At 50.3% G+C, this 21,649-nt stretch overlaps 1 protein-coding gene across 9 annotated transcripts in view; it reads left to right on the top strand.

Annotated features, from left to right (window-relative positions):
- The window catches only part of OTUD7A (OTU deubiquitinase 7A), a 384,176-nt gene that overhangs the window by 306,912 nt on the left and 55,615 nt on the right, over positions 1-21,649 (top strand). For all 9 annotated transcript variants that reach the window (XM_089309208.1, XM_089309204.1, XM_089309203.1 and 6 more), the window contains one exon: positions 11,098-11,316. In XM_089309208.1, coding sequence (XP_089165334.1) covers positions 11,098-11,316 — 219 coding nt within the window. The remainder of the gene's footprint in view (positions 1-11,097; positions 11,317-21,649) is intronic.

Here is a 21,649-nt window from a genome sequence, read left to right as displayed (position 1 = left end):
AGCACACTCTCTCTCTTCCTCTCAAATAAATGAATGAATGAATGAATAAATAAATAAATAAATAAATAAAATTATTTTAAAGATATATGTATTTATTTGAAAGTCAGAGTTACACATGGAGAGGAAAGGCAGAGAGAGAGAGAGAGAGGGAGAGAGAGAGAGAGGTCTTTCATCCACTGGTTCACTCCCCAATTGACCGCAATGGCCGGAGCTGCGCCAGTCCAAATCCAGAAGCCAGGAGCTTCTTCCAGGTCTCCCACACAGGTGCAGGGGTCCAAGGACTTGGGTCATCTTCCACTGCTTTCCCGGGCCATAGCAGAGAGCTGGATCAGAAGTGGAGCAGCCAGGACTCGAACCGGCACCCATATGGGATGCTGGTGCTGCAGGCAGAGGCTTAGCCCACTACGCTACACTGCCAGCCCCAATAAAATTATTTTTAAAATTTTATGGAAAATGCAATTAAAAGATAACTTTGTTTGGGTTCAAAAAATTTTGAAATCCATCCATAAATTTATCATACTGTGTATTCTCCATGAATTTTTTTTTTTTTGACAGGCAGAGTGGACAGCGAGAGAGAGAGACAGAGAGAAAGGTCTTCCTTTGCCATTGGATCACCCTCCAATGGCTGCCATGGCTGGCATGCTGCAGCCGACACATCCCACTGATCTGAAGCCAGGAGCCAGGTGCTTCTCCTGGTCTCCCATGCGGGTGCAGGGCCCAAGCACTTGGGCCACCCTCCACTGCACTCTCGGGTCATAGCAGAGAGCTGGCCTGGAAGAGGGGCAACCAGGACAGAATCCAGTGCCCCGACCGGGACTAGAACCCGGTGTGCCGGCACCTCAAGGCGGAGGATTAGCCTATTGAGCCATGGCGCCGGCTCCATGAGTTTTTTGATGACTCCGTGTATGCATGAATTTCAAAAATTTTTGTACCTAGGCAGGATTTTAGCCTAGTAATGAAGATGCCCCACCCCACATTAGAGTTCGATTCCAGACTCCACTCCTGCTTCACACCCAACCCCGTCCCAGCCACTGTGAGCACTGGGCCAGGGACCAGCAGATGTGCTCTTTCTCTAATGAAGTTGTTGAAACGTTGTAATTTGCACCAAAATGACTTATCTTTGAATTCCACCTGGCGTTACTTTCTGCTAAGGCAGTTGGATTTTTATTTGCCTGGCTTTTTTGGGGTATCTTTTTCTTCTTTCCTATCTTCTTTAGCTAATTAAATTTTTCTACTAGTTTGAAAGCTATGCATTCTATTTTTATTCATGTAATTACTTCTCTTCTGTTAAAATTTGCTTTTTTCTATTATTTTTAAAAACAGCAGCAACTATATTTCACCCTGAAAATATGTCTCAATATGCCCTTATCTTCCCCCTTCCTACCTCCACTTCCTGTAACCCTCTTTTAGGTGGTTTTTCTTGCTGTCGCATGTTTACACAATTCCTCACTTGCTGACATGTATTTATTTTCCTTTTGCTGAAAGAATACTTCAAACAGCACCTTCACAAAGAGTGTTTGCCTGGTGGATCCACCAAGGCCTTGAGTGCCTGCAACAGTTGACATGATATATTCAAATTTCTGTTTAGTGGAATAGAAATTCTGCACTCAAGTCATTTTGCTTGAATGCTACTCAACCATTCCCCCTCTGTCTTGTTCAGCTCACTTTGACGTCTCCTAATAGATTCATTTGATCATGTGCTCCAACGTCCTAATTCATTTGTCAGTAAATCTGCTGTGAGTCAACATTCACATTTTTTCACTACAAATTATTTCTTTTTAATCATTATTTCACATTCTAGCATCTTATGTATGTCTGAACATTATTTATGAGACTAATTTTTTTCACTTATTTGGAAAGCAGAGGCAGAGCCAGAGATGGGAACAGAGATCTTCCATTCACTGCTTCACTCCCCAAATGTCCACAGCAGCCAGGGCTAAGCCAGGCTGAAGCCAGGAACCTGGAATTCTACCCCAGTCTCCCGCGTGGGTGGCAAGGAACCCAAGGACTAGAGCCACCACCTGCTATCTCCCAGGGTACACGTTAGTGGGAAGCTGGAATCAGGAGCACAGTCGAAGCTCAAACCCAGACACTCCTGGGATACAGGCATCCCACATGGTGCTTTACCCTCTGCAGCAAACGCCTACCCAAGGCTCATTGTTTTTTCTTGGAGAACAAGTTTTACTATAAACTCTCATAATACAACTCCTTAAGGACAGAGGTCCTGCATGGGAAGTTAGTGTCATTGACTCCTGTTGTTAATTTAGCAATTAATACTATTTTTTTTTTGGATATGCAGAGTTAGACAGTGAGAGAGAGAGAGACAGAGAGAAAGGTCTTCCTACCGTTGGTTCACCCCCCAAATGGCCACCACAGCCAGTGCGCTGAGCCAATCCGAAGCCAGGAGCCAGGTGCTTCCTTCTGGTCTCCCATGCAAGTGCAGTGGCCCAAGCACTTGGACCATCCTCCAGTGCCTTCCCGAGCCACAGTAGAGAGCTAGACTGGAAGAGGAGCAACCAGGATAGAATCCAGCACCCCAGCCAGGACTAGAACCTGGGGTACCGACGCTGCAGGCAGAGGATTAGCCTAGTGAGCCGTGGCACCGGCTAACAATTAGTACTATTATGTATGACATCAGTGATCACTCGAAGCTCTTGGCATGAGCTGCCTAGGCTATGGAAGCCTTTGGAATGCACAAACTCCTTCAGTGTTTCGTCAAGGCCATAAGCAAAGTGGAAGCTCTCTCCTCCCTTCAGAGAAAAGTACATCCTTCCTGATGAACACTTCTTTCCACTGGGGTGTCACCCACAGAGGTCCTTCATGTAGGACACTTCTTGCCACAGTGTCTTGGCTGTCCATGCCCAAGGCTCCTTTTTAAGCCTCGTCCTCTGGGCCCACTTATTCTGCCTCTCCTGGCATAGGTGCTTGGCTGACTTTCTTTATTGATGCTTCCCTCCCCAGGATTTCCCCTTGAACTTCCCGTGCCTGTTTAGCAGGGGACAGGCTGGGGGCGTGGGCTGTGCTGGGTGCTCCTGCAGGTGAGAGTACGAGGAGAAGGACCCACAAGCTGAAGAATCATGAAGGTTCTCATTCAGGTTCAAAATGTTCCCCACTTGCTGCCTTCCCCCACAACTGGCTTTTCTCCTTCGGGAAGCTTCCAGCCCCTCTGGTCTAACAATTGCTCATTTCCAGAGGCTGCCCTCACTGGTGTAACTGCCAAGTGGGCCGGGACGCTGTGCTCGCTGTCATCGGTGCCCCATGCGGGACAGTCCTCCAGCTGGCATTGGCCCACGCTGCAGGAGGCCAGGGAGGATGACTCCTAGCCCAGGCCCTGCTGGGAGTGGAAAGGCCAGCCCCTCTCTGTGATGTCCCGCCCACCCTTCTGTTCCTGCAGATGCCTGGGCTGGGTTTAGCAGGAGGTTGCTGAGGCTCACTGTCCCGTCCATCTTGTTATGTGGTTCTCAAGTCTGTTTCATTGCTGCCAAGTTGGGTCTCACTCAGGAGGAACCAGCTCTTCCAGGCTTTGGTTCAGGCTTCCCCTGGGGCCTCCCGTGCTCGTGCGCTCCTGCAGCAGTGTACGGTCAAGGCCGCTGGCCTCTGATGCTGCTGCAATCCAAGCAGGGCTGCTGGCAGTGCCAGCTTATCATGGGTGGCAGGCAGCAAACACACACCAACCCGCTGTCCCGTCCCCCTGGTGAGAGGGCTGGAGGGGCCCTCCTCTCTGCTTCCAGGGAGGTTGGCACAATCGGGACTAGCCCATGTAGCTGTTACCTGCCCTGATTTTATTGGATATAATTTAAAGAAAACAATAGGAGTCTATCATAGCATAATCCTATTAGTTAGTCCTGGGGAACCATCAAATCTGCCTTCACAAAGTTGACATTATAGCTTCTGAATTTGATTTATGTTCCCTTTAGTTGAGTTCCTCCTAATGTCATCATGAGCTGTAACAGAATATTAAGCATTCGCTATTCTAAATGGGAGATCAGAAACCAGCTCTGGCCACTACCTGGCTTTTAAATAAAGTGCTGTTGGATCACCCCATGCCCGTTCATGCACACCTTCAGTATCTGTGGTTGCTTTAAACAACATAGATCAGTGATTGGGAGGCCTACACAGTCTAAATATGCACCTGTTTTAAAATATGGCCAGGATGTGTTCTAATCAGGTCAGGTAAAACACACAGGCAGAGAAACGGCTGTCAGGGAGGCGGAAGTTTTCACTCAGAGTTCCCTGGAAGCAGGATTCCTGGCACAGCACACAGGGCCATGTGGGGAGCTCCCAGGGCAGGGTTGGGGGGGGCGGGGCTGGAGACAGCAGGAGCCCAGGGAATGCTCAGCCATGAGCCTACACTGTGGTTTCTGCAGGAGAGGCAAGCAAACCCAGCACTGGCTGCCTTGAGTAATGTCAGCAGTCTGGGGGCGTAGGCCCTTTCTCTAGTTGTCTGGAGCCTGGCCCTGCAGTGATGAGGGGAAGGAATATTGATATTGCTGCCTGTGGTGTAAGAGCCGGAAGGAGGAGCAGGCTCAGAGTGGGGACTCGGGGTTGGTGGGTTTGCACAGAAAGACACAGTCCTGGCCCAGGCATTTGCTAAGAATCAGCCAAACCTGGGAGGGGCTGCCTCTTCCCAGTGAGGAAGCCCCATTTGCCAAAGTGCCAGAAACCCAGAATTAAGCAGACGTTGTTAATATCCCTCCTGGCCCAAAGTGTCGAGGTTAGAGGGGATGGTATCAGCAGGGGGCAAGTTCCGCACATTCTCTGATGGTGGGTGGGTGGGTGGGTAGATGGCTGGGTAGGTGGTTTCCAATCCATGTTTCTCTGGCACATAACGTTAAACATGGGAATTCCTATAAAACATTTCATTTTTACCTCAAAAAGAAGACTCACTGAGGTCAGTGTGTGTGTGAGAGAGAGAGAGAGAGAGAGAGAGAGAGAGAGAGCGCAACTGTGTGCACTCATAAAACGGATTGGCAGGAGAGGGACATGTTAGAACTAGGAGTATATCAAGCTTGGACCCAGCGGCATGGGCGCGGGAGTTGTAGGCATCAGGAAGGAAGCGGGAGGGCATTGCAGCAGGCACGGGGCTCGAGGGCGGCCGTCTCCCCTCTGTCTCGCTCCTGTGCACAGACCCCCAGCCCCTCCCCCGTCATCTCTGCAGCTGTCCCAGGTCTCAGGCCTGCAGCTTGCAGCGTGTGTGGTGCTCAGACCGGGGTGAGGCAAGCAGTAGGCCAGCCAGGTCCTCGGCGAGGCCGGACCGCGAGATTCCGGGGTTCAAAATCACATGATGGAGTTGGCACAAAGAACAGACGGGGTAGGTGAGTGTTGGGAGGTGGCTGAGAGGCTGCAGGAAGTGTGATGGCAGGGGGTTGGGACTCGCTGAGCTAACTTGACCCTGAGATTCTCGGGGGTTGGGGGGCGCTGGTGGGGCATGGCTGGCGCATCCTGAGGTTCGGGAGCAGAAAATGGAGCAGCCAGTGTTCACCCAGAGCCTGCGCTGTGCGGCGCGGCGCGGGGAAGGCCCGGTCCCTGGGGTTCTCGGGGAGTCCTGGTGCAGATTCAGCCCTCGGATGTGTGCGAAGCTGACAGATGAGGGAGGAGCAGCCCTCCCAGCCTCTTCCTGCGGTCTGGGTCTTTCTAGCTTTTTCTCTCCTAGCCGTGGGGCCGCGAGGGATGGCCGGTGCCGGCGACAGGGCAACAGGCTTTCTTTCTGTGTCCTACATAAGCAAAAGCAGGAGCCCTGGATTTCTTGGAGGGACGCACACCTTCTCTGGGTCCTGGTCTCCCCGTAGGAAGGAGTTTTCACCCCAGAGAGGTTCAGATCTGCTCATGGATTTGAACTTTTTTTTTTCCCTCTGTCTCACCTCCCACGAACCGGGTTCCACATTTATTCTGATCTTTTTTCTTAATTTCTAAGTTTTTTTTTTTTTCTCCATCAGTTGGGGCTGAGTTGTCCTCCCACTCCCAGCTTGCCAAATTTTAACCCTTCCCCTGTTTTGGCCCAATCTTGTGGGAGAGAAATTGCCAAAAATACATGCTGAGTGGGGAAACACCGTGCAGGTGGGGGTCAGCCAGGGAGGAAGCGGCGACAGCTTCCTCTGCAAACCCCTTGCCTCAGGTGCGCTGGGGGGTGAGCTCCTTGGAGAGGGGGCTTCGGGCTGCCCTTGGGCTGGGTGCTGTGTTCTGGCTCGGGCGGGTGGAGGCTTAGGAGGCCGGAGGAGTAGGAACCCACCGACTGCCTCTCTGGGCCAGCCGCAGGGCTGACTGTGGGGAGGGAGCTGTGGCTTTCCTGCAGCCTGGTACGTTCAGGGCCCCTCCAGGCTGCCCGGGGAGCTCTGGCACCCACAGGTGAGGACCGGCTGAGTCCCTCCAGGAGGGCAGGGGGATTTTCTCTCCATGGGCCACGGGGGACGGGGCTGGGAGAAGAAATACACTTGCACCTTATGTCGTGTAAATACTGAGTTTCTAGTTCAAGAAGATAATCCTGGTTAGTGCGGGATTGGAGGTAGGAGCGAGGCGGACGTTGGAGCGCGCCAGTTGGCATCCACACCAACAGGATTCCTCTTTGTTTATCTTTGAGACAGTCCAACCTTGGGAATAGCTTTAAAAGGGAAATTAATGCTGAGACGGTAAAGTCCCCTGTGCAGCCCTGGATGGAGCGCAGGCTTCCGTGGCTGCGGACCTGGGACATTGCTCATGCAGTCATTCGTCCGTCCGTGGGTACAAGATTGGGTGGGAAGGTGCAGGAGGGTGTTTCTGGCTTCTCATGGCACATGGCTTTGCATGGTTCCAGGCTCTGAGCCACCTGCAGGAGTCCCTCGGCACAAACTTTTGTGCTGCCTTCGCATGTCCCCGCGTGTCAGCGTGGCTGGGCCGGGAGCCTCCGTCCCCGTCCCATCCCGTCCCGTCGCCTGCAGGGGACGCAAAGTGCCTTACCGACCGTGGCCTTACAGTTTCCCATGTACGCTGACAGGTGCCTGTCCTTGAGAAGAGAAAAGCGTCTGTTTTGTTTTGAATCAGTTTTAGTTTCTTACTGCCGGCCAAACTCCTATGTCCCCAGCAAATCCCCGGGCCACTGGTTGTTTCTCCATTATGTTCATTACCTTGTACCATGTACCTCAGATCTCTCTCTCTCTCAGTTATAGTTTTTCATCTTGGCCTTTTTTTTCTTTTTATTCTTTTTATTTTATTTTAATTTTTTTTTTTTTTTGCTTTAAAACGAGTGTGATACCATAGCAAGTCCATGTTAGCCTCTCACCATGTACTCTGTAAGAGGTGTGTGGCTGTTTATCTGGTCGGGATGCTAAGTAGTGTGATGGATGTAAACGAGGTTTTTAGGAAGTGTGGCAGAATGTTGGCTGTGACAGTGACACGGTGTAGTCAGCTGCCTCTGACGAGGCCTTCTCTGTTCAGTGTTAAGTGATTTAAAAAAAAAATCCATACCCTGTTCTGACTTGGTTTAAAGATGGAGTAGAAGGTGGATTTGAAAATGGTTTGGGATGCAATTAGGTTATGCTATTTGGACAATAAACTCACCTTGACCTAAAAAAAAAAAAAAAAAAAAAAAAAAAAGAACTAGGAGTATAGACGGGGCATTCTGGGTTAGCATGTTAAGCCATGAGAGAGATAATCAATCATTCAATCTCTCTCTCTCTCTCTTCCTCTCTCTTCCTCTCTCTGTCTCTGTCACTCTGCCATTCAAATAAATAAGTCTTGCTTTAAAGTAAAGAAGGAAAGAATTATCAGCATAGATTTCTCACTGTATGGTCTTCAACGCAATCTATTTGTAGTCAAAGATGCTTTTTCTTTCAGATGCCAAATACTTCATGTTTGGAAGTGCTGAGTAATGTCATGTTATGCAGGCCACATGTCCAGTACCCAAAATGCTTGGGCCCAGAAGTGTTTTTGGATCTGAGACAATTTTAGATCTTGGAATGTTTGCATATACATAATGAGCTATCTTGGTGATGGGACCCAAGTCTAAACACAAAATTCATTTGTGTTTCATAGATACCTTATGCACAAAGCCTGAAGGTGATTTTATACAATATTTTTAGGTCACCTGCTTTCTACCTGTGACCCATCACAAGGTCACATGTGGAATTTTCCACTTGTGGGGTCATGTGGGCACTCAAAAGGTTTTGAATTTTGGAGCATTTCTACATTTATGCTTTCACGTTAGGGCTGCTCAGCCTGTCCTTGTGAATCCCAGTATCCCTGAAGCCCCACTGTCATCTCATTGCTTGGAAGATAGGCACTGAGCTTGACAAGCCAGAGTGTGGAGAGCCCGACTGGCAGACTCTGCTGCTTGGGGCAGCCTTGTGGGTGTCCGCCCAGCGGGTCCTAGGTGCACCTACTGGCTCAGTTCTCTAACACCTGACGCCCATCGCCATTGGGCCCCTAAGGATGGGGGAGCCCCCTCTTCCTCAGACACAGAATGGCGTATTCCATTCATCTTTTTCCTAATGGCCTGTGTGGTTGGACTTCTCTTTCTGCTTTTGCTCAAAATACAACATAACACAATCTTATTGGTCTCAGAATGAAATCAAAGCTGAATCAGAACCACCAGCTTAAAACATACTCTGTCTCTGCAACTTTCCATTCATTCTAGTGGCAAACAACATGAAGTTTCTGATTTTTCACTTTGGGTCTAAAACTGACCTTCCACAGAGTCAAAATCTTTGCTTTTTCGCCTGTTATAATGAAGTTCCACTAATACCATCTCTGTCCACTGCTTTTGCAAGTGAGGACATGGAGTGCTCCTGGTCCAGAAGACAGTGCAGGCTGGGCTTTGCCATGGTGGCCATAGTGGGCCAGCCAGGGCACCTGTCCAGGTGTGCACCTCACCAGTGGCCAATGATGTAACCCAGGGAGCAGACTCAAGGACCTGCCACAGGGTTCAGACAATACTCACAATGCAAACACCGCTGACCATGATTTCCAGAGCCAAATAAGAGGTCTCCTGCTCAGAGAAGTCTATGATATTGCCAACGCTGGCTGCACCAAAAGAAAATTGGTTTTCATGTCATATATTTAAGATTCCTTTATTATTTCTCTATTAGCCATTGAATGCAGGGCTTTAAAAAAAACAGGTATGCTTTTATAGCATTGAGAGAACAAATACACTGATACTTTTAGATGATCAGTTCCCTAACAAGGTAGACCCTGGCCCTATAGAGGATTTCTACATTACATCTCTCCTTCCTGGTTGGAAAGGCCAAGAAGAGTTAAGACCACACAAGACCTTCATTCTGAGGGTGCTTTGATGTCCAGATAGAAGAGAAGCATGTGTGACAGCCTCATGTCTGCGTCCTGGGGATGTCTGTATGTGATGCATTTATCACAACAACTTTGATCGATCACCTATCCTAAAATCTGAGCCACACCAGCACTGTGGTACAGCAGGTTAAGCCACCACTTGTGACAACGGTGTCCTATAGCCAAGTGCTGGTTCAAGTCCTGCCTGCTCTGCTTCCAATATAGCTTCCTGCTAATGCGCCTGGGAAGGCAACAGAAGGTGGTCTAAGTGCTTGTGTCCCTGACACCCACGTAGGAAACCAGGATGGAAGCCTGGCTCCTGGCTTCAGCCTACCCCAGACATGGCTATTGCAGCTGTTCAGGGATTAAACCAACAAAGGAAAGATAGATCTCTCCCTCTCCCTTTCTCTTTCTGTGGTGTTCTGCCTTTCAATAAATCTTAAAAAAAAAAAAAAAAAAAAACTCTGAGCACAGAAGAGAAAGACTAAAGAGGTTGCCTCTTGCTTTAAGCACATAAATACATCAAAACAGAGGACAAGCTTCCCTGAACCATGTGGTGCTGGGAGAGGACATCTCTGCTAACAAAAAGCAGGAGCTGGCATTGTGGCATAACAAGTAAAGCCTCCACCTGCAATGCCAGCATTCCATATGGGTGCAGGTTCATGTCCTGGCTGCTCCACTTCTAATCCAGCTCCCTGCTAATGGCCTGGGAAAAGCAGTGGAAGATGGCCCAAGTGTTTGGGCCCCTCCCACCCACACGGGAGACCCAGGTGAAGCTCCCAGCTCCTGGCTTCAGCCTGGCCCAGCCCTGGCTGTTGCAGCCATCTGTGGAATGAACCAGCAGGTGGAATATATCTCTCTCTCTCTCTTTCTCTCTCTCTCTCTCTCTTTCTCTCTCTCTCTTTCTCTCTCTCTCCCTCTCTCTCTCTGCCTCTCCCTCTCTGTAACTCCACCTTTCAAATAAATAAATAAATCTTTTAAAAATATCTAAAGCAAGCCCGGTGCCCCCTGACCATGCTAGTGTGCATGCGTGCAGTGAACTTGCATCTCACTGCTTTCTAAGAGGCTAAGAGGTTCCACGGCTGTGAGTAAAGAAGCACCACACAGCAAGTGGTTGCAACATTGGTCCAGCAACAGGAGCAGCTGCAGGGTGGAAAAAGCTTATAGGACAGAAGGACTGGTGCAGGGAGAACATGGGTGTGGGGTGTGTGTGTGTGTATGTGTGCATGCATGTGTGTGCACATGTATATGTGTATATATTGTGTACTGTTTCTTGGGTATGTATGTATGCATATGGCGTATACATTGTGTAGTGTGTACACATGCATCTATGTGTGTGTGCCTATGTGTAGTGTTTGTATAGAGTGTAATATATGCCATGAACATGTGTGTATCCATAGACATCCATGTATGTAGTGCATTGTCTACTATATTTGCTTATATGTGTATGTAAATATGCATGTATATAAGTGTGTACTGCATGGTGTGTTTACATTTATATGCAAATTAGCATGTAGCATATATTGCCTAGTGTGTATGTAGGCATGTGTGTGCCTGTGTATAATTCTGTGTACATGTGTGCATGTATTGTGTGTTATGTGCGTGCACTCGCATCTGTGTGTATGAGTATATATGTTGTATACATATATGTGTGGTGTATGCATGGGAGGCATGTGTGCATGTGTTGTTGTGGGACCCACGTGTCCACCCATGTGTACATTGTGTATTATATGTGTTGTGTGTACATGCACATGTGTGTGTGCAATGTGTTTTTGCATGTCCTCACTGAGTCACACTCACACCCACTCAGTCCCTGTGGCTGTCTTCCCTTCTCCCCTCCAGAAAAGCGGCTTTCCCGGGGGATTTCCCACGCCAGCTCAGCCATCGTCTCCTTGGCCCGGTCCCACGTGGCGAGCGAGTGCAACAACGAGCAGTTCCCCCTGGAGATGCCAATCTACACATTCCAGCTGCCGGACCTGAGCGTGTACAGCGAGGACTTCAGGAGCTTCATCGAGCGCGACTTGATCGAGCAGGCAACCATGGTGGCTTTGGAGCAGGCAGGTGAGTGCTGCCCGCAGGCTCACCGTGCTCAGGTGCCTGGGAGCAGTGCGCTGGCCTGACTCACTGGACAGGCAAAGAAGGGACACGCGCTCCCAGACCCTGGGCAGACTTCAGGCAGGGTTCCAGATGCTTCCCCCAAACCTCCTGCTCCCCAGGCAGCCTGCGCTCTCACTCAGCACCGGTTGAACGGAATGGAGGGAGGCCGATGAACAGGTGCCCACCCCACAGAGAGCTCTGTGCTGCTCGGCCTCGCTTCTCTCTCCCTTCCAACTCCTCCACGGGCTGCTAGCAAAGGATAAGAAAGACCGAGGCTGTAAAGGAATGTGGGAGACCCTTGTTCCTTCCTGTGGGCACAGGCAGGACTGCCCTGCACCTCTCTTTTCCCGTCTGCAAAGGTGAGATGACTGATGAGCACCTGCCAAACCCTTGCGAGTCCTAATGGCACGGCCTCACCTGGACCAGTTCCCTGCCTCCCAGCCTTGCTGGCCTCCAGGCTGAGAAAGCACAAAACCCAGCTTCAGTCTCCTCCCCTCCCCTTCCAGTTCCTTCCCTCCCCAGGGAGCAAGCCCACCTCCTCCTGGCAATGCAATGGTGGCCCCGTGAGATCATATTGCCCTGCTGTCTTCACAGCGTCTTCATGTGTATAAGTGTTCTCTGTGAGGTTTGCACGGCGACAAACTTGCCTAACGATGCGTTTCTCAGAATGTGTCCCTGTTGTTAAGCAATGTGTGATTGTACCTATTTTACTCAAATATTTGCATTATAAATACTGCAAGGCTGGGCAGACACACTTGTACAAGACTCCATGGCCTTCTTCTCATGCCCGTCATGCACCTGCCGGGGTGGGGAGGGGTCCCACCAGCAGTGTGGGCTCACAGCAGATGCGCAGTCCGTCCTCTGAGAACCACTGTGCTCGCTGGTGCCAGGGAACGGGGCTTCCCAGGACTCAGCCTGCAGCCAGCTCCTCCACCTGCTGGCCAGCGGAGCCTCTGCTCCACAGACCCGGCCTGGGGAGGTGCTGGCGGGGCTGAAGGGAAGCCTCTGGCTGAGCACCAACGGAGAGAAGATGCTGTTCAGACATCTGAACAGGTGCTTACCTCAGCTCTTGGCCAAGACCCAGTGCAGATTGCCAGATACTTTTGAGTGTTTCAGAAGAAGACAGAGAGGACAGCTCTGTTGGTTGGTCTGACCCTGACATTGGTGAGTGGACCACTGAAGGTCCTGGTAGGAGACAGGAGTGGCCAAAATGAGTGAGACGAGGGACTTGTGTAAAGGGGTGTCTGCTAGGGAATGGGAGGGTTTGAGGACACCAGTGGAGGGCAGTGCCACGCCTGGACCTAGCCCCTGCAGGGACAGTGCCAGCCTTGGTGCTGGCAGAGAGGCAAGGGAGGGAGAAGATGCCAGAGAAGGAAACCCTCTGACCACACCTTTCCTACCATCCAGTCCCTGTTGCTGGCAGAGGGCAGAGAGCTCGCTGGCATGGCCCAGGCAGCTCATTCTCTGGGTGCAGAGCAGCGCGGAGAAGCATAAAACACGGTTCTTTGGACAAATGGTAATCATCCAGAAAGTGGATGAGTCAGCGTATTGGCCTGAGCTGAGCTCTGGGTATTCATATGTGGTTTCATGCCATTGCTCTGAGGGCTTTCCCTATCTGCCTGCTCCAAGAAGGCAGGCACAGGAGCGTGTGATCAAACGAAGGGACAGTAATTAGCGGGGCCTTATCTGTGTTGGGCAGCCTTCGTGGTCAAGACTCAACCACAGGACCCAGGGCAGCCTCCCATCAGGGTGCTTGGTTTTAGAACAGGGTGCGTGTCCCCAGTGCCTGTGCTGGGTCTCATGTTGTTACCCCGGCTGCAGCACAGCCAGCCACGGAAAGCAAGCCAGTGACTGTCACCCGCAGCCAGCTCGCCTGGCTCACCTCAGTGCCATGGACTGAGTTGCAAACATGGAGCAGTGCCCCTGGATTAGCAGCAACCCAAACCACTCACTGTGGAGGCTGGCTGCTTCAAAGATGTGCCCCGGGACTGGTTCACATAGGGTATTTTAAATGAAAGATTCACCATTCATAGGGAAGGAGGAAATTAGTGTGGGTTAAGAAGGAAGTGAGTTTTGCTCGCTCTATTCGCTCTATGTTGAATGCAACATCAGCTCAGACCTGGGTGAAGTGCGACACCGATGACAACTAATCACACTGGGCCTTCTGATTCATTCATTTGAAGCCCTGATGAAGTTAAATGACATAGACCGACAGCTGTTCGTAAGTTTTAAATGCCTTTGATTGTAGTGTATTGTGATTGTTGTGCTATCTTAATATGAGTTATTATCATGAATCTCTTATTTGCCTAGTTTCTAAATGAAGTTTTACCATAGATCGGTGTGTGCAAGTGTAGGAGAAAGCAGTGTATGGGGCTCATACAGTCCAGTGTTGGGCACGTACTGGGCACACAGGAGACTACTGTGTCACATGTTAATGTCTAACACTAATGTCTTACCTTCCAGACTAGCATTGTAAAAAAAATATTATCTGACTTTACCCAGTCTCGGTAAACACATTTAAAAACCCAGACTTGCAAGTTAAGTTGTTAAATTCCCGAACAGTCAGTATTTATATGCAGTGGACAAAAAACAGGAGTCCAGGAGTCAGCGGTCTCCCACGCCCCTCACCCTGAGCCACAGCAAGGGTGTGCGGGCACATATGTGTTCAGTCCTCAGGTGAACATCTGGGCTGAGAGGGAACACAAGCCCGACCCCAGCACACCTGCTCCGACTCTCTGAGCCCTTTGTTCAACCTTCAGGCAGGGGCTTAGGCTAGATCGTCCCACTGGCTCTGAGATGTGCTCAGACCCTGTTGGAGACCCCCAGCTGAGGTTAGGCAGGCCTCCCAAAGCCCCCAACCCCATCTGGGCAAACAGCCTGGCTGCTGGGGAGTGGGGGCAGCTCCTTGCCTCGCACTCCTCAGGCCTCTGCCGTTGCAGTCTGTGGAGGGTTAGCAAGCTCTGCTGAAACCGGCGATCCATGGACACTGCTCAGGAACTCTGCGAGGACTGGAGTCCCCTTCCTGAAGTCCCTGTGCTTAGTGGTGTTAGGGATATGCTGGGGTTTCCTAAATATGTACTTATTTATTTGAAAGGCAATGTTACACAGAGAGAGGGAGATCTTTCATCCACTGTTTACTCCCCCAAATGTCTGCAACAGCCAGGGCTGAAGCCAAGAGCTTGGAACGCCATCCAGGTCTCCCTTGTGGGTGGCAGGGGCCCAAGCACAGGGGCGTCTTCTTCTGCTTCCCCAGGCACATTAGCAGGGAGCTGGATTGGAAGTGAAACAGCCAAGACTCAAACTGGCGCCTGCATGCTATGCCAGCGTCGCAGGTGGCGGCTTAACCAGCTGCGCCACAAAGCCAGCCCCTGAATAAACTGTTTATCCACAGTATTAAGCACCATGTATATGGGAGATTGAAATGTAGATGTCTAAAAACTTAGTAAAAACTCCACTTGTTTAACAGCAAATTAAATCAGCTGTGCTTTGCAATAAATATCATCTCTGTCACAGGGCTGTGGGTGAAGTCATCCTCTTCCCTTGGGACTGTACAGCAAGCCAGGGATCCTGTGGCCAGAAAATTGACAGAAGACGGCCTTCCCTCAGTTAGCGCTGCAGACTTAGGGCTTGGCTCTGCTCTCCGGGGGCCCTGAGAGCAGAGGTGTACACTGTCTGCCCAGCTTCCAGGGCACGGGAGCAGCCCACCGATCTGTAAGGTCTCTAAGTCAAGCCACTGCCAACCGTGAACTCCTGTAGAACCCACAGATAGGGGAGACCAGTTCTCCCCAAGCCTTTCAACCCTGCAGGGATATCTCTATTCCTATCTCTAACCCTGGCAATCTCAGGGTCAACAGAAAGGCCCCATCCTCAGGACCTCCTGAGAGAGGAAGGAAAACACCTCTACCCCTTAGTGGCCACTCTGTCACTGGGGATCCATTAGCCTCTCTGTCAAGTGTCCCTGCTGCCCCTGCAGGTGAGGAGGCCCAGGGACCAGGGTCTCGAGGTCTGGGATGCAGGCCGTTGTGTTTGGTTGAGACAGCATGCTCAATGTGGTCACAGCCAAATGTGTACTCCAGTAATACTGCATAGACTGGAGACTGAAATGTAGATGCCAAGAAATACTCAGGGACTCCTTAGAGTTCCAGTGTTGAGTCTGCGTCCATGGGAGATGATTGGATGGCAGCAAATCTGCCAGGAATGCAGAGATGGGGAGGAGGCTCGCAAGCTTCAGAGTTGGCCTGACCCTGGCTCGAGACCTGGATTGGTGGGGAGAGCCTGGCCACGTAGGCTGTCCTGCTCCAGGCTCGCTGCCTGGGGTAAAGGCTGCCAAGCCACACACACACCTGTGCAGTGCTCCCCCCAATGCCCCATCCAGGTCTCTTCTCCAAAAAGAAAACACGCACTTCCACTCTTGTGGAGATCCAATTCCAGTGGAGAAGAGAGACGGTAACAAGTAGGTCACAAACACGAAGGCCGGCAGTGAAGGCTGCTGCGAGAAGCCAGGTCGGGGTGCAGGGAGTTGGGGATCGGGGGAAGCGGCAGCTGAGACACAGGCGTTCCTGGCACCGGGAGTGTGGCATGGCACCCTGCTTGGCATAATTGAGGAAAACCAGTGTTGCGCAAGCAGCTGAAGTGAGGGCTGCAGGATCAGGAAAGGTAGGCAGGGCAGTAGCCAAGAGGGTAGGCAGGAAAGGCAGCCGGGGCCTGGCCTTGGGCAGATGTGCAGCCCTCAGAGGTGGTGGCATGCTTTGATGCCCTTCGGATGAGGCTGGCTGCTGTGTCAAGAATGGACTATGGGGCAGCGCTATGGAGTAATGGGTAAAGCCACTGCCTGCAGTACCGGCATCCCATTTGGGCACCAGATCGAGTCCCAGTTGCTCCAGTTGTGATCCAGCTCTCTGCTATGGCCTCAAAAGCAGTAGGAGATGGCCCAATCCTTGGGCCCCTGCACCGGCATGGGAGACCTGGGAGAAGCTCCTGGCTCCTGGCTTCACTCGGTGCAGCTCCAGCCATTGCAACCATCTGGGGAGTGAACCAGTGGATGGAAGACCTCTCTCTCTCTCTCTCTCTCTCTCTCTCTGCCTCTGCTTCTCTGTAACTCTACCTTTCAAATAAATAAAATAAATCTTTAAAAAGAATGGACTATGGGTGGCAAAAGAAGATCCAGGAAGAAGAGGGAGGAAGCAGTTGCTCTGGTCCAGTGGAGAGAGTGGTGCCAGGGTTATGAGGGTTGCCATGGGAGTGATGGGAAATAGATGTGGGATGTCACTGAAGAATTAGATGGGGACTATGCAGAGAGAGACCCCAAGAATATTGCCCCTAACTTGTGGGTAGATAGTCATGCCAAGTGGAGGTGCACTCTTCCGGAAGAGGGGGCAGGCCTAGGGGTGAGGGCAGCAAGGAAGAAGCCGGTTCCATCAGGCAACGTCTGAGATCCTGGTGACACTTGTAAGGTGGCTGTGCAGTTGAACGTGTGAATGTGGGCTGGGGGTGTAAATGTGGGAGGAGGCGGTGTTGGGTGAAATCTATGGATGGAATGATCTCCCTGGGGGCCTCTCCTACCACCCCCCAACACAGCTGTGTGCAGCAAAGCTCTCTGTCTGGAGTAGGGACAGAAAAGAGAAACCATCCAAGGTCCCCGGTACTGAAAGCTCCGAGACAGGAGGAGCCAGCAAAGATGGAGAGCGCACGGCCTGGGCGGCAGGGAGAACAGGGTGGATAGCAGCTCCGAAGCCTAGAGAAGAAGGTGTCTCAAGGAGGGAGACCCGTGGTGCCTGATGTGCCAGTAAGTCAGGGGACCTGCGCACTAGGGATTGCCCAGTGAATGTGACCATGGGGGCCCAGGTCCTCGGAGAAACAGAGGACTGGAGGCTGCACTGTGCTTGCCGCAGACGAGGGTCAGGAATGGGGTGCTGCAGTCTCTTTCCTTCAGCTGCTCTCACACCAGCCTGCCCTCTGTTTCAGGAGGTTTCCGTGGGCCCCCTGTCTACCTGAGACCATGCCTTGGTGCGATGGAAGTGCCACACTGTGCCAGTTGCCAGGCCAGTCTTATGATTCCCCCAGGTGCTTTAGAGCTCCCCCCACCTGTCAGTCATAGCAAAGTGGCCGCACAGAGGCCCTGGACAGACAGGCCTGGAAGTGCCGTGGTCCTCTGTGGGCTTGGAATGGCCTCGAGCAGACACAAGCGCGGAGCCCAGGGCAGGCTTGGGAGGCATGGAGGTCAAGGTTCGTGTCCAGCACTGCAGGGACCACAGCATGGTCCTTGTCAAGCCCTCCTCCAGAGGCCTCAGCGTCTCATCCGGGACCTAGTGCAGAGCTCTCATGAACGTGAACATGAGCTGAAGTCATCTACACACCAACATTGCACAAATGGGACCTTCTTTCATTTGCAAATTTCCTTCCATAGAGTGACATTTGCTTCTTTCTCATTTACATGTTGCTGTCCTTGCTATAAAGTGTACATACCAGTATAGTAGGCCTTCTTCTCAGGCATTATGGTTGTACACTCATTTAGTAAACACATCTTGAGCACCGCCCGTGGGCCAGACACTATCATTTGGATCAAGAGGAGGAGCACCAGTCCCTGCTCCCAGGGGCCCCAGGGACATAAAAGGGATGGAGTCCCTTTGCCCTGTATTGTAACCTAATCATTGGACGGGCACTCCATCACAGTAGCAGGTCCACCCACACTCAAGGCATGGGGGCGGGGAGGGGAGGTTATACAGCCATATAACCTAGGAGGCAACAATCAGGTCCTCCCTAAGAGTCTGCCTACCACAAGTGTGGCGTCGTGACTTGCAGTATGAAAATTCTACTAAGCTGAAAGATCTAGGGTGAGAAACTAAAGCTGAATATAATGCGGTCTTGTGCCATTTCAATCCATTTGGCTTGGCTTGGCGTCTTACAGTACAATGCAGTTAGAGGAAGAGCGTTCATCTGGGTTGATTTTACTCTTGATGGTTTCAGATTTCAAACAGCATGTCTCTGAGCCCTCTGGGGAAATCCTATCCTTTAATTGGGCTCTCTTGACCATCTGAGCCATGGATATCGTCACCAGGTTGGGGTGGGGTGGGGTGGGAACAGCGTCACCATAGCTGTGCCTTTGCTAATAGCAGCCAACACACGTGCAGGGCCCGCAAGGTGCCGGGGCGTTGTGTGCCATTAATTACCTGCAGCCCTCCCATCGGCTGCAGTGAGTGCTCGCGGGGTCTCCATGTGCAGGAATGAAGGAGAGACCCAGGGGAGCAGAATGGTTCTGCGATGGCTCCCCAGCCTGTAAAACAGCAGAACGGGGTCAGAGCCCAGCTCTGGGTGCCCCCGCCCTGCCACTGCCATGACTCCCTCAGTCCAGCCTCGAACCTTGAGCACACGCCACTTTCCCCTCCAGCTCCTTTCCGCTGGACGGCCCATTCCAAATAGGAATCGCACGGTTGCCTGGTTTTCTTAGAAGCCTAGAGAAAATCTCCCAAGGAGTGCTCTGTGGGAGGCCCACTATGAAGCAAGCAGCAAAGTCAAGCAGCCAGGGGACACAAAGACAGTGAAGGGGCCTTGGCTCAAGTGCCGGAGGTCACAGCCCCTGCTCTTCATGTTGAACACTCTTTGTAACACATGGTGACTGATCCCGAGGTCCTGCTGAAATAGAATCAGATCGTGTTAGTAAAATGTTTGAACAGGGCTGGTGTTGTAGCACACTGGCTTAAGCCTCTACCTGCATCCAGGCATCCCATATGAGCTCTGGTTCAAGTCCCAGCTGCCCTACTTCCTATCCAGCTCCCTGCTAATGCACCTGGGAAAGCCACAGAGGATGGCTCAAGTTCTTGGGCCCTGGCCACTCACATGGGAGACCTAGGTGTGCTCCTGGCTCCTGGTTTTGGCCTGACCAGCCCCAGCTGTTGCAGCCATTTGGGAAGTGAACCAGCCCGTGGAAGATTCTCTCTCTCTCTCTCTCTCTCTCTCTCTCTCTCCTTCTCCTCTCTCTCTCTCCCTCTCCTCTCTCTCTCTCTCCCTCTCCTCTCTCTCTCTCCCTCCTCTCTCTCTCCTCTCTCTCTCTCCCCTCTCTCTCTCCTCTCTCCTCTCTCTCCTCTCTCCCCTCTCTCTCTCCTCTCTCCTCTCTCTCCTCTCTCCCCTCTCTCTCTCCTCTCTCCTCTCTCCCTGTAACTCTGCCTTTCAAATAAATAATCTCTACCAGAAAAAAGAAAAAGACAACTACCTAGATGTATTGTGCTTGTGAGAGGACAGTCCACAGACCAGGGGACAGTGATCTGGGAGAAGCGTGCCTCACAGCAGCCAGAGCAGTTTATAAGCCACAAAGGAGGAAGTCTTTTGGCCTTCTTATAATTGGCTGTTTTGCATTAACATTCTTTTTTAGGGCAAATAGAGCTGTTTGAGCTGATTTGATTATAGCTGATGTGTGTAATTTCATTGAGCTGTGCTAACAAGGATGTAAAATTTATGTTTTGTGTTGCATTAATGATTAGAGTTAGCATTATGAAGAAATTGGGATAACTTTAGCTTTGCTGTGTGGTTATGGACTGTTGATATTGGGATGTGTCTGAACCATGGCCTCCATTTTTATTGCCCTCTATCAGCACCATAACATGAGTACATAGTGACAAATAGTATTGTTAGTGACTTAGGAGCATTACCCTGAAAGACAAGTTTGAAAGCAAATCATATGGTAATGAATGGCTGAACAGATCTCATCCGTCAAAAAGTCCATTAAGTCACTATTGTCTTATTACTCTCTTCTCATTTTTATTTTTGTTGGGGAAAATGCCAAAAATGATTCAGTGTACTAATCCAGGTTTTAGAAGTGTACAGAAAATAAAGAGGGTAACCTCAGGAAGGGTTAGGAAGCCAAATTTTTAGATAACCTGAAAGTGGTAAATAAAACCAACTGTGGTTCAGATCTGTGAGCAGCCATTGAGTTGAGCAGTTGTAGATAGAAATAAGAAAAGTGTGGGGTTAAAGTACGTTTCAGTGGCAATATATATTCACAACTTTATGACTCAGACTGTATTCGTAGACCTGGTTAGCACCCAAAGTGTCCCATAGGTATTTAGGGAATATTCTTTTGCATTTTATGGAAAAAATCATTTTGGAGAAATATTTGCAGATTGGGTTTTCTGGTCTTGTTGTGATAATCATGAGAACTAGACCAGCACCCTTTTCTTTAACCCTTATGGAAACTTAAAATACATACGAGAAAGGGTGCAGAGCGTTAAGTGTGAAAAAGAACATATCCCATCACAAGGACTCAGCTCAAGGAGACTGACTTCTGACAGCACAGCCCCGTGTTGCCTTGTTTTGGAACTTTACATAAATGGAACCATGCATAGGTTAAGTTCTGATTCTTTTCTTAACATTAAGCTTGAGTGATTCATCCATAGAGCCAAGTGTGATTGTAGTTTCTTCTCATTGCTATGTAGTGTTTCAGTGAATGTGTGTACTACAGCTCATATATCCATTATCTTGTTGATGGGCATTAGTGTCTTAGCTCAGATTTAAATAGCAAAATACCATAGATTGGGGGCTTAAAGAAACAAATTTATTTTCTTACAGATCTGGGCTGGAAGTCCCAGGTCAATGTGCTGGTCAACTTGGTTCTTGATGAGGCTGTCCTTCCGGCTAATAGAAGGCTGCTTCCAGCTATGTCCTCATATGGCCCTTGGGATATGTCCATTTTTATTTTCCTTTAACAGCACCGTAATAGGAGTACACAGTAATAAATGGTAGCGTTGGTGACTAATGAGCATTTACTCCTAAAAGCAAATTTGAAAGCAAATCGTATGATGAATCTGGCTGAACAGATCTCATGCTACCAAAAAAAAAATCCATTAAGTCACTATTGTCTCATTACTGTCTTCTCATCTTTATTTTTGTTGGAGAATAAAAAAAGCACCCACAAAGATTCAGTGTGTTAATCTAAGTGTTAAAACTGCATGACTCTGCCTGTCAAAAAAAAAAAAAAAAACTGCATGAATGGGGGAGCCGGTGCCGTGGCTTACTTGGTTAATCCTCCGCCTGCGGCACCAGCATCCCATATGAGCGCCGGGTTCTAGTCCCAGTTGCTCCTCTTCCAGTCCAGCTCTCTGCTGTGGCCCGGGAGGGCAGTAGAAGATGGCCCAAGTACTTGGGCACCTGCACCCACATGGGAGACCAGGAGGAAGCACCTGGTTCCTGGCTTCGGATCAGTGCAGCGCTGGCCGTGGCGGCCATTTGAGGAGTTAACCAACAGAAGGAAGACCTTTCTCTCTTTCTCTCTCTCACTGTCTATAACTCTGTCCAAAAAAAAAAA

This window comes from Oryctolagus cuniculus, chromosome 12 (assembly GCF_051225735.1).
Source record: "Oryctolagus cuniculus isolate XC-2025 breed Fujian yellow rabbit chromosome 12, ASM5122573v1, whole genome shotgun sequence".
NCBI lineage: Eukaryota > Metazoa > Chordata > Mammalia > Lagomorpha > Leporidae > Oryctolagus > Oryctolagus cuniculus.
The sequence above is the reverse complement of the archived record's forward strand: the minus strand, read 5'-3'. Positions and strand labels throughout refer to the sequence as shown.